The following is a 12015-nucleotide window of genomic DNA, read 5'->3' as shown; positions in this document are numbered from 1 at the left end:
TCGCTAGGACTGAAGATTGAGTAAAAGAGACGAGCCTGAAGATCCGGGTTGAATTTCCCAAGTGGCTTGTCTTCAGCACATTCCGTGACTGATAAAAAAAGATCCAGGTGCGGCGGCGGGGGCAATTGATTTCAAATCGGAGCTGCACTTCGGCCCGTTTTCCTTCCCCAGAGAAACGTCATTCCGCGAACCTCCCTTGACAACGAGATCTCCCCAACTCCCGCGTCCCGCAACGACGCCCGAGAAACCATGTCTGCCGCCAAATCGCGATGGGCAGACGATGACCCCGAGACCGAAGCGATTCTCGCGCAACGCAAACGTGAGAAGGAGGAGAAGCGCCGCGCCAAGGCTGAGAAACAGCGCCAGGCTGAGGAAGCCAGCACAAAGGCGGCTTCCTCACAGCCGGTCGATGGTGCCCAGGGCTCCAATGGCGATCTAGGCCCTCCCAAGAAACGACGGAGATTGTCGAACGATCCGGATGGACTCTCTGGTGCAGAAGATGTCCCGCCGACTGAGGCGCAACAAGCGAACAAAAAGCAGTCGAGCTTGCTACGCTTTCCCCAGAACGAATGGGGCCCTTGCAGACACGTTGACAACTTCGAGCGATTGAATCATATCGAGGAAGGCTCCTACGGATGGGTCTCGCGGGCCAAGGACATCACAACGGGCGAGGTCGTTGCATTGAAAAAATTGAAGATTGAGAACTCACCGGACGGGTTCCCTGTGACGGGGTTGCGGGAGATACAGACGCTCTTGGAGGCACGACATCAGAATGTGGTTTTTCTGCGAGAGGTAGTCATGGGAAACAAGATGGATGAGTGAGTGGTTCTGAAAGTCTCGACAATCGGAGGGTGACCAGCAAGCTAATCCATTTGTCCTCTCGCACAGTGTATTCCTCGTCATGGACTTCCTCGAACACGATCTGAAGACTCTTCTAGATGACATGCGAGAGCCGTTCCTCCCTTCCGAGATTAAAACTTTACTTCTCCAGGTCGTCGGCGGTCTTGATTTTCTACACTCGCAATGGATCATGCATCGTGATCTGAAGACCTCCAATCTTCTCATGAACAACCGCGGCGAGATCAAAATCGCCGACTTTGGCATGGCGCGATACTTCGGAGACCCCCCACCCAAGTTGACGCAGCTCGTCGTAACTCTTTGGTACCGGTCACCGGAGCTACTTTTAGGCGCAGACAAGTACGGAACGGAGATCGATATGTGGAGCATTGGCTGCATCTTCGGCGAGCTCCTCACCAAGGAACCTTTGCTACAGGGGAAGAATGAGGTCGACCAAGTCTCCAAGATCTTTGCCCTAACGGGACCTCCCACCCAGCAGACATGGCCGGGATTCCGATCCCTGCCTAATGCAAAGTCGCTACGCCTGCCGTCGACATCTTCCTCTGCCTCGGGCAATCCGCCTCTATTGCCTCGCTCGCGGTTCCCCTACTTGACAAATGCAGGCTTGGGTCTGCTGTCGGAACTACTAGCCTTGAACCCAGCGTCCCGCCCGACAGCAAAGCAATGTCTTGCGCACCCATACTTCCGCGAGGATCCCCGCCCCAAGCCTAAGGAAATGTTTCCTACTTTCCCCTCCAAGGCCGGCATGGAGAAACGAAGACGCCACCATACCCCTGAAGCCCCGAAACGGGGCCAGGAAGCACCCGAGCTGGACTTTGCTGGTGTATTTGGTGGCGCACCTGGAGGAGACTCGGGCGAGGTTGGTGCTGGCTTCACCCTTCGCCTTGGTTAAGGAATATCTACATAAATTATATAGGCGATTGAGAAACTCAACAATACGATACCAACATGTCATGAAATAATCTCTTTGTTCAATCCTGGAATTACAAATGAAGGGTCCACACAATACACACTGCTTGCTAGCGAACTCCTAAGATATACACCGCTAGAAATAAAGAATAGAGCAAGGGTATTCCAATGACGGAATGCAACCGCCGAGGTATGCAGACCTTCAAAGCCTGTGAAAGAACAGACGAAAAAGAGTGAAATGGAATGAAAAAGAGACCCTAGTATGTCTGCCACCATTCTCAAGGGACCCGGTGTGAGTGTTATGCTTTGAGCTACACTCGTCATCCAGTTGATTCGCTCTCCCCTCTCTCGGTCTGCGCTCGGGTATCTGGGCGAAATTGTCGTGGAATAGCTCTTGCAGGCATCATTTGGGTGGCTTCTCGAAGTCTGGAGGATGGGGTTCGGTCAAGACCCGGGCCACTGTAAATGTGTCCGTCTCCAAAGACTGGCCTGGTGACCTTGACTGGCTGATCACCGCGATCAGGATAGTAACTACTGTGTTTGCCATCCCCAGACCAATACTCGCTTCGGTGATGCGAGAAAAGCACCTCTTCATCAATAGGAGAGTCGAGTGGGGACCATGGAGCTGTTGACATGGACGTGCGTGATGTGACACCATCTGAAGTGGTGTTGTGGCGAGTAGAATTTGTTGAGACCTCTGAGTAGTCACACTGAGAATCCTCTGCGCCCCATACTCCGAGAGAGGATAGAGAATGACTACTGCGAAGGGGGTTGTGTTGATCAAATGAGCCTTGTTGATGCTCTTGAGGACTTATTGCCCTTTCGAGAGTACGCCTCTGGTCAGACTCCTGAGACATCTGTTAGACCCTTTCTGAATTCGACAGCCGTTTCATTGATCGAGTATACTTACATTCCTCAGAGAGATATGGAGGCCGAATGAATGGCGTGCGTCAGAAGAACGGTTGCTATGTGGTTGCGATGCACTATCCGAGTGACCTGGGGGGTTAAGCATGGTGTATGGAACGTTTCCGGAATCTTGCATGTCTTCCGTCAAAGAAAGAGGCGAGATGAAAGATGATGGGGGAACAAATGCTCTGTACACGAACTGGGAGGTGCCAAAAGGGGCAGGGGCTCCCAGGGACGCCAAATTCTCGTAGCTCCAAAGCAGCGCTGTTGACGACGATGCCCGGGCTGCTTCTCTCACAAACGGTGTTTCTGGTGTTAATGAAATAATGGGGAGCTGTGAAGGACGATGTGCCCTGTGTTGTCCGCCGTGGGCATAGTTTTCAAGGTTTCCCTGTGCTTCTCTTGTCCACTGGTCAAGCAGCTCTTGGTAGATTCCAGGGAAAGCAATCCCGACTTCTGCAGAACATTGCCGGGAGTGTGGAAGAGGAATTGCAGAGGGTGAGGAGTAAGATGCTTCGCGGGCCTGATCTAGCCTCTCTTGTGTGACGAAAGCTTCAGACTGAGTGAAGATGAATGGTTGTCGATTAGATGCATTGGAACCTGCAATACTTGCCGTGTCGTAGTCTGGCAATGCGAATGACCCTTTGGGGCTATTCTCTTCATCTTGCTTCATGTCCGAGGAGGAGATATCGCTCGACGCACTTGACAACCTAGATCGACTTGAATGCTGATCATATGCGCTGCCTGCAAACCCTTCCAGAGTGCCGTTTTGCAGCTCTAGCCCCAAGCCATGAGCGTCACACAACAAACTCGTTCCACCAATATCCTCATCTGTGGACGTGGATATTGATGAAGATCCAGAGGATCCCACTGTCTCCCAGTCTATTGAAGTCGCTGAATGAACTGAATCAACAGTAGTGATATTCCGTGCCCTGGAGACGACCAATTGCCCATTGTCGGTGCGGTCTTCCAGGTCGAGAGAAGGGCCTGGACTGGTAGCACGGGTGAGAGTCAAGTCGAGGGCGGATGCTTCATGAGAAGTCATACTCACAATAGGAAGCTCCGCGTCTTCTGGACCATGGATTGTAGTGCATGAACTCGGCAAGCGCTCTGGGGCAGAAACAGCATTCTCCAGTGGTTGGAACGAAGGCACTCGGTTCAATTCCTCGGAGTTAGTCTCATTCGAGGCTCTGGGATGATTTCTACGAGCCCTGTACAGCTCAAACCCAAAGCTCAAGTCCTCCTGGGTCGTACTGGAGAACCCATAGGTTTCTTGATGGTTATGTCCTTGATTTGAGGACATATCAACGACCGGCACCACGAGGTCACTGTCTTGACGAGTCGAGCGCCGCAAAAGCCCTGCTCGTAAGGCTAGCAACCCCGATCGTGCTTTGTGCAGTGACCGTCGTGGAAAGTCCTGAACCCAATGGATCTGTCGAGAAGGCTGAGAGTCTGAAGAGGACGTCTGAGAATCCGAACGACGCCAGGCTTCTCCTGCAGCTGCTGGGTTATGTCGGGGGTCTCGAGGATTGAAGACAGGGTAATGGATCTTTTCCTGGCAAGTTGGTTGTACTTCTGAAGATTCCAAAACACTAGAGCTTATTTCTGAGTGGTGAATTCCTTCAGGCTTGTGTATTTTTTATATTCGGCTTGCATTACTGACCTTCCTCTCTTGCTGGGCGAACGGAATGCGTAGGAGAGTGAAAAGGTCTGGCTCCGCCGGGGTAATTCTTCTCGCCCCCGTCCAAGACCTTTCGGCAGACTTGCTGTACTCATTGGTCTTGCAACAATGTCTAGGTATTTCAAGTCAAGATCGAATCGATAAACCCGCGTTGAGTGCACAAAAGTAGATGATGGGATGGGTGATGAGATTCATGTATGTACAGTGAAGGTCAGCAGAAGACACGCTGAACAGCCACCGGAGCAGGTTGTGGTCTCCTCAAATGGGAAAGTCCGCCTCATTTCCAAGTTTACAAAAGACATGGATCTATACGGCCCTCAAACCCCCACTGGGCTGTCTTACGTTGAGTTCTATCTGAGGGACAGTCAACTATCTACCTGCCCACCTACCTGTCAATATCTAGCTATACATAAAGAACCAGACGCAGCATATTCAGGAATACACAGTTATGGACTAATGGTGGCTTCCAAAACATTCGCGTCCACAAAACAAGTGTTGCATACTTGTTTGGCTTTGGTGTTCAGGCAAGCGCGCGCTGATCCGCGACCCACTTGGCTTCCCGAGCTTCTTTTTCTCCGTTCCAATCCTCCCTTGGCCCGCAAACTTCCATTCCTCCAACATCCTTATCATATGTTGCACGTCTAATCGGTCATCTCTCCTATTCTGTGGTCTTTTCTTCGTTTTTTCAGCCCTGTCTGATTCCCGCTCGCCATGAAGAACAAGCCAGCACCCAAATCCGCGGTGTCTTTCGATGCCATCATTCAATCTGGTAATTGCTTGCTGTCTCAATCAGATCGCCTGTCTGGCACTATCTAACACCATATGCAATCCAGATCGCCAGAAAAAGCAGAATGAACAGTTGGCAAACCAGCTTCTTGGAAAGAACAGAAAGGAGAAAGGCCGCAGGGCAAGCGCACCAGGCGCAATAACCAAGGCCTCAGCTGCGAAACCAGGAAGCTTGGCCAGTCGCATCGGCCCCCTCAAGGTGAGTGCCTCCCCAGGTATCTTATTTTCCACATAGTCAAATCAACACATGATTTCTGACCATATTCTTTGAGCTAACAGCGCACAACTTCCCAAACCTTCACTCCACGCAACCAGACCAAAAAGCCCAACCCGGCACCAGCTACAACCGGTCCCACAGACTCACGCACGAAGCCTACAAACAAGCGGCGCCAGAACGCAGAACGCCTCTTGAGTGTTTTGGAGAGCGGTCATGGTCAAGCCCATGTGCGCAAACCCGGCGGCGGTCTGTCCATCAAGGGTGCGTCGGGCCCCTTCGTAGTGATTGGAAGCAATTTTGCCCCTGGGACTACTGCTGCCGATATTCAGTCTGCACTAGAGCCTGTCTCGGGGCCAATGATGAGCTGTCGGGTCATTTCCCACCACCCCACAGTCACCGCAGAATTTGAGTATGAGGACAAGCTGTCTGCTGAGGGGGCCGTGGCAAACTTCGACCGCCAACGGGTGAGGGCCAGCCCATCTTTAGCCTATTCATCTGATCTATGCTAACACTATCACCAATCGCAGGCCGATGGAAGAATTTTATCTATGAAATTACAACCACCTGGAACCAGCACGTCTACCTTGGCCCAGAATTCCTTTAACAAGCTTCGAGAACAGGCAGACCGCCAGCGACGGAGTCGTCGGGCAGATCCCTCGCTCCAGGATGGTAGCTACGGTTTTGGTGATCAGGGGACCCCCATGGGGTCGCAGTCAGGACTCTACAGTGACCAGATGATGGTGGATACTCCCCAACAGAAACAGAACCGCAATAGACAACGGCGATAATGGCCCGAGGTGACTCAAAAGGACATAGCCCCCCTGAATGGCTCCGATGATCGCTGGAGGTGCAGAATTATTTGTACAATTAACTTGATCCTTTCCATCTATACTCAATCTCATGACTTGAATGATATCTTATACTCACTTGGCCTCGCTACTTGCTGCTCGTCATCAATCAATCAATAATGCGCCAGAATGTTCCTGATAAGGATAAGGTCACGTGTAGCGGAGCTTCTGCGGAGTTTGGCAGATTCGAAGACAAGGAACACAACTCCTTCAGGCGTGTTGTTATTTCGTGTCGAGCTGGCGACCTCATATGTTGTCGAGACATAGTTCCACCGAAATCTCATCCACCTAGAGCAATCCCACCCTTGAGCTTCTGGGCCATTGGCCTCACCACCCACGAAAATGAATTCCTCTGCCCGGCGCACGGCGTCGCATACTCTTAGAAGGTCTCGCAACTTAATTTTCTCAGCCTATTCGCGTCGATGGAACTCCACATCGGCTTTTGAGCAAAGACAATGGTCGACCCCTCTTGCTCGTACACTGGCCAGTGCGATGAAGGTGCGTTTTTTTAGCATCTCCAGATTTGCAGCTCGAAGCTAACCGCCCTATGCGCCTTAGGTCACTGGGCCCATTCCAATCGCGGCCTTTATGCGCCAGGTCTTGACTTCTCCAGAAGGTGGTTACTACACTTCCCGTGAACATGTGTTCGGGAAGTATGGCGACTTCGTCACGTCGCCGGAAATTTCGCAAGTCTTTGGAGAATTAATTGGTATTTGGACAATTGCGGAGTGGATGGCACAAGGGCGAAAACGAAGCGGTGTCCAGCTGATGGAGGTGGGACCCGGTAAAGGCACCTTGATGGATGATATGCTGCGAGTAAGTTTTGTGGTTGGCGCATGCATCTATGGTATCAAAAGACTAATCGTGTGTCCCGGGCGGCAACAGACATTCCGGAATTTCAAGACCTTCACTTCAAGTGTGGAGGCTATTTACCTCGTCGAAGCAAGCTCAACCCTGAGAGAAGTACAAAAGCTCCGGCTTTGCGGTGAAGAGGCTACGATGGAAGAAATAGACATTGGACACCGAAGCATCTGCAAGTACTTTGACGTACCCATCATCTGGGTGGAGGATATTCGCCTGTTGCCGCATGGTGAGTTGTTCCAACTATATGACACTCTACAAGCAACCTTCTCACCTGTCCACGAATGCAGAGGAAGGCAAAACACCCTTCATCTTTGCCCACGAGTTCTTCGACGCGCTCCCTATTCATGCTTTCGAATCCGTCCCCCCGTCACCTGAAAATCAGCCATCCGAACTACAAGAAATTATGACTCCCACTGGACCTCAAAAACTACACAAGCCTCTCAAAGCCGCCAATGTCCCGCAATGGCGCGAGCTTCTGGTTACCCTAAACCCGAAGGCTGTCGAAGAGAACATCGAAGGCGAGCCAGAGTTTCAGCTCACCAAAGCCAAGGCCTCCACTCCCTCTTCATTGGTGATTCCCGAGATATCCGAACGATACCGCAAGCTGAAGGCTCAGCCTGGGTCCACCGTTGAAATCAGCCCAGAGAGCCGAATCTACGCTGCCGACTTTGCGCGCCGCATTGGTGGCGATGCTGCTTTTTCCAAGTCCTCAAAGAACTCACCAGCACCTCAGGAAGCCCAGAAGAAAACCCCTTCTGGTGCCGCTTTGATCATGGATTATGGCACAATGTCCACCATTCCTATAAACTCATTGCGCGGTATCCAGCACCACAAGATTGTACCGGCGCTCTCGTCGCCCGGCCAGGTTGACGTGAGTGCCGACGTTGATTTCACTTCTCTCGCCGAAGCTGCCATTGAGGGCAGCGATGGTGTTGAGGTTCATGGTCCTGTCGAGCAAGGTGATTTCCTTGGTGCTATGGGTATTGAAGAACGTATGCGCCAGTTGCTGAAAGGCGTTGCCGATGAAGAACATAAGAAGACGCTGGAGACAGGCTGGAAACGTCTGATTGAGAAGAGCGGCGGCTCTATGGGACAGATTTACAAGTTCATGGCCATTATCCCGGAGAATAGCGGTCGCAGGCGCCCGGTTGGATTCGGTGGTGGTGTTCAAATGTAATAGCCATTAGTGCCATGTAGTAATTATCATCCTGTAAAATGCCTCCATATTACAGTACAAGATCTTCGAGTCTCTTAAAAAAAGGATTGATGCCGCATGTGTTACGATCTTAAACGATGTTTAAAATGCGTCTCAGCGCTATTTCAAGAGAAGTTTCATCCGGTATCTTAAGTATGTGTGGTATCTAAATTTCTAGTTCATATCTCATGGGAAATGCACATGTTCAAAATAACATCGCAAAGAGTGCCAACATAGACTGCCATAGCGAAAACAAAGTCCCATCGTTCAGTATTCGCGCCAGATGTCCTCGACATAAGCCTCAGTCAGCTGTTCGTCTTTGCCATACTTCTCCTGCCATTGAACGAAGCCACCCTCGAGCACGTAAACTTCTTGCTTCTGGCTCTCTTCGGCACCGAGGGTGCGCTCACGCTCGCGGACATAACGCAATGCGGCTGACGGGCCACGTTGCTGGCTTAGGGCGCAGTGAAAAACTACCTTCTCCTTATCTTGGAGAGTGCGGATGAGCTCTGGCATGCGGACATCGAGGGTAGAGCTCGGGACCCAAGTTGAAGAGCGAATATGGCCCCCAACATGATCTGATACGGATATTTAGCCACTATATATGCTTGTACTTGGAGCAACATCTTCCATACCAGAGTCACGGACGTCAATAATGGCCAATGTGGTAGGTGTGCTAGTGGAGTGCAGGAGTGCGGATAGGGCATCTCTACTCAAGCGAGGGAGGGTCGCAATGGTGATGGATGACATTCTGGCAGTTGATAACAAGATAGATTTTTTTTTTTCAATATTTGTCTTTCTGGAGGAATCAAGAAAAAGTGCTGCAGTTGCTCTCCACGTCGTTCTTCACTGGCCGCGGAGGTGCACGTGATCTATAATTTCCTTCGACCTACCGATTTTCCAGCGGCTCTCCGCTCCTGTGCTTCAGACTTCAGTTCTCGCGCCAAAGCCCAGACAGAGCATCTGCCCATTGGCAGCATTTAAATTTTTCAGACCTTTCAATTGCTCTGTGAAAAGAAAACAAATTATGGACCCCCGCCTCCTGGCTCGAGGCCTCCGTGCCCGGCCAATGCCGTGGCTTCTCAGCTCGCGCCAACAACTGCAATTGCAGCAGCCCTTCCTTCTCAAAAGCATCCGCTATAACTCCTCCAAGACCTCCTCGCCACAGACACCTCCTAGCCAACAATCAACAAAATCCACCTCGCCAGTCACACAATCAACGCCGACCCCCGCCCCTGCCGAGCAAGCCAACTCCCAAGCACGAGAACCCACCAAGAGCGTTGCCTCGGATTTCGACGAAATTCTTAACAAGCTTGATCTCGGAAACCGCTCAGCTAGCACATCCCCCGACTCTCTTACCCGTGGGGGTCGTCGCATCTTCGCCGACTCCCTATCCCGCTCCGTCGCCGGCGTGAGCTCCCAGACCTTCCGCGACCGGTCTGCCCAGCAGCTCGCCTCGCGCAAATTGGAGCTGAAGCTGGGCCCGACGCTGGGTCGTCAGATCCAGGTCGAGCCGGAGCGGGGCGTGGATCTCGCGTCGGCGATTCGCCAGCTGCAGATTGCGGTCAGCGTCAACAAGGTCAAGGCTCAGTCGATTGAGCAGAAGTATCACAAACGCAAGGGTGCGGTGCGAAAGGAGCTGCGTCGCACGCGGTGGAGAAAGCTTTTCCGTTTCTCGTTCCAGGAGACCGTAAAGAAGATCCAGCGGATGCAAGCTCAGGGCTGGTAGTTGGAGCTGTGTTCTAGGTTTGGGGCAAAGGTCGTTTACCAGTCTGTATAGATACCGAGTCTGGATTGGAGCATTATCGGTGGTACTGGTGCCGTGTCCGCCTAACAACCGAGGAATTGCTGTGTTACATGTATAACTACTGTTTATCTATGGAATGTTTCATTTATCCTGGCTTATTTTTGCATAAGATATGGAATGCATTGGATGTTATCTTGATTGCATTACTTCTAAAAATTGGTTCATCACTTCTACCAAGCCTTGGTAGTCATGCATATATACCCCTGTACAAGAGATTCTTTACACGTATTTTCATACTTCAACGTATTCGTCACCTGTTCAATCTCTCTTCCCGCTGGCAAATCCGCCATATCCAAAATGGCCTCCACCACCAGCTGTATTGCCATTCGCGCCATTCGCAGCCGCTGAGTATCCCCCATACCCATTCGACCGGCCACTTGCCCCAAAGGTTACTCCAGTCCCTTTGCCCTTCACTGGTGGCACGCCGAGAATCCCATCTCCGTACCAGCCAGCCCGGCCGCGCAACTGGCCGCCATTGCGCTCCCAGTACAGCGCCGCCATCGCCCCCACCGACATCGCCAGGAAAAAGAAAAACACACGCGAGAAGAAGGACCCCACCCCCGATCCGCCTGGCATCTCCAGGAAGGACTCCGAGCCTCCGCGCTCCGGCCATCCAATACCTGCGCCGCCCTCCAACCACGCCACGTGGAACGAGAATGTCAGCGGCTCGCCGCGCACCACCTTTGTCCCGTGGCCGGCCGTCCATGGCTCGCGTGCCGCCTGCGCAACCGTGACCGCGCGCTCGTTCTCGTCCAGAGCCGCCCTGGCCGCCGCGGCCGCCTCAAACTCCGGCGTCGAGTACGCTGTCCCGGCGACTGCGTACCCGGGCTGGCCAGTCTGGCGATTGCGCGGGCGCGGCTGCGCCGCTGCGTCCGCGGCGATGTTGTGCAGTAGCATATTCATGTCGGTCCAGATGTGCAAGTGACTGAGCTGCAGGGTGCCCTGCAGCGCAACGGTGAGCGGCGTAAAGGGTGGGCCGTTCTCGCTGAGAGCGGCGAGCGAGTCGACCTCCGCAGAGGCAGAGTCTTCGGCGCGGTCTTTGGATGCGCTAGAGGAGGGGGAAAGGGGCACTGTCGGGATGCGGCAGGTCATGGGGACGTCGGAGTGCACGTAGAATTCGTAAAGGTGGTAGAGCGAGTCGGGAAGGGAGGGAATCGTGCAGGTGATTGTTTCGGAGACGCCGTAGTGCAAAACTAGTGGGCGGGAGGTCTCGTTGCAGGTTGCGAAAGGGATGTACTGCAGTTTGCCAAGGGAGTCTGTGATCTGCGAGATTGTTGCGTTTTGTTAGCGGGCGTGGCTCGTAGCTCGAGGGGAGGAAAGGGTTGCTTGTTTAGGAGGATAGGTGGCGCATACATGTTCTCCCTCCCTGTGCAGACAGATCTTCGTTAGCTGTTGTCTTGAGGTAGAGAGCAGATCAGTATTCATCAGTCATTTCTTACATTGTTCGATTCAGACAGGAGACTGGGATCTCTTCTCCCAGCTTGTATCCCTCCCCACTGTTGGTAGTGCTTCTCCCCGCGGCGGAATCAAGTGGCAACATCGTGCCAACGAGGGCCAGAAGCCCCAGTTTAGACGACAGCTGGATCAATGGACGCGGAGCAGACATGCTGGTGAGTTTCATGACTCTAATGTGTTGGCCGCCCCGCGTTGGCGTTTGGTGGACTGGAGTAATTGGAGTGTCGACGCGGAGGAGACACGGAGGTGTGTTTCTGCCGGGGCTAGTTGTCCCTACTTAATCACGATCGCCCGCGAACTACAGTACCAAGCCAACAATGATGTCTCAGGGATGACGCAAACAAGAATGCTGCTGAAACAGGAGCTGGGTGAATTTTGTTCTAGCTCCGGCTTATTTACTAATCCACTATAGACTCGCATTTAAATCTCATTGATTTTCAGAATAAAAAGAAAAGACAGGGGTTTCAAAATATAAGGATCATTCGTTGC

The 12015-nt window shown here is 52.4% G+C and overlaps 7 protein-coding genes across 7 annotated transcripts; 4 read left to right on the top strand and 3 right to left on the bottom strand.

Moving 5' to 3' along the window:
* Positions 1-249: 249 nt before the first annotated feature.
* N7462_009193 (uncharacterized protein) lies at positions 250-1750 on the top strand (the record flags this gene model as incomplete). Its single annotated transcript, XM_057080907.1, has 2 exons — positions 250-818; positions 889-1750. The coding sequence occupies 2 exons, from the start codon at positions 250-252 to the stop codon at positions 1748-1750; spliced, it is 1431 nt and encodes a 476-aa protein (XP_056929744.1).
* Positions 1751-2656: 906 nt separating this feature from the next.
* On the bottom strand, positions 2657-3976 carry N7462_009192 (uncharacterized protein; the record flags this gene model as incomplete). The annotated part of the gene is made up of 1 exon (XM_057080906.1): positions 2657-3976. One exon carries the CDS (start codon positions 3974-3976, stop codon positions 2657-2659), a length of 1320 nt encoding a protein of 439 aa, XP_056929743.1.
* Positions 3977-5065: 1089 nt separating this feature from the next.
* N7462_009191 (RNA recognition motif domain-containing protein) lies at positions 5066-6145 on the top strand (the record flags this gene model as incomplete). Its single annotated transcript, XM_057080905.1, has 4 exons — positions 5066-5123; positions 5188-5339; positions 5420-5821; positions 5885-6145. 4 exons carry the CDS (start codon positions 5066-5068, stop codon positions 6143-6145), a joined length of 873 nt encoding a protein of 290 aa, XP_056929742.1.
* A 402-nt stretch (positions 6146-6547) lies between these two features.
* N7462_009190 (uncharacterized protein) lies at positions 6548-8246 on the top strand (the record flags this gene model as incomplete). The annotated part of the gene is made up of 4 exons (XM_057080904.1): positions 6548-6703; positions 6764-7021; positions 7091-7295; positions 7357-8246. The coding sequence occupies 4 exons, from the start codon at positions 6548-6550 to the stop codon at positions 8244-8246; spliced, it is 1509 nt and encodes a 502-aa protein (XP_056929741.1).
* Positions 8247-8531: 285 nt separating this feature from the next.
* On the bottom strand, positions 8532-9014 carry N7462_009189 (phosphatase YCH1; the record flags this gene model as incomplete). Its single annotated transcript, XM_057080903.1, has 2 exons — positions 8532-8842; positions 8900-9014. The coding sequence occupies 2 exons, from the start codon at positions 9012-9014 to the stop codon at positions 8532-8534; spliced, it is 426 nt and encodes a 141-aa protein (XP_056929740.1).
* A 277-nt stretch (positions 9015-9291) lies between these two features.
* N7462_009188 (mitochondrial 37S ribosomal protein bS21m) lies at positions 9292-9993 on the top strand (the record flags this gene model as incomplete). The annotated part of the gene is made up of 1 exon (XM_057080902.1): positions 9292-9993. The coding sequence occupies one exon, from the start codon at positions 9292-9294 to the stop codon at positions 9991-9993; it is 702 nt and encodes a 233-aa protein (XP_056929739.1).
* Positions 9994-10329: 336 nt separating this feature from the next.
* N7462_009187 (uncharacterized protein) lies at positions 10330-11677 on the bottom strand (the record flags this gene model as incomplete). Its single annotated transcript, XM_057080901.1, has 3 exons — positions 10330-11334; positions 11425-11437; positions 11511-11677. 3 exons carry the CDS (start codon positions 11675-11677, stop codon positions 10330-10332), a joined length of 1185 nt encoding a protein of 394 aa, XP_056929738.1.
* Between the last annotated feature and the right edge of the window lie 338 nt (positions 11678-12015).

This window comes from Penicillium macrosclerotiorum (assembly GCF_028827735.1).
Source record: "Penicillium macrosclerotiorum strain IBT 26536 chromosome Unknown utg000009l_segment0_segment0, whole genome shotgun sequence".
Classification (NCBI taxonomy): domain Eukaryota; kingdom Fungi; phylum Ascomycota; class Eurotiomycetes; order Eurotiales; family Aspergillaceae; genus Penicillium; species Penicillium macrosclerotiorum.
This window is presented reverse-complemented; position numbering and strand designations above follow the sequence as displayed.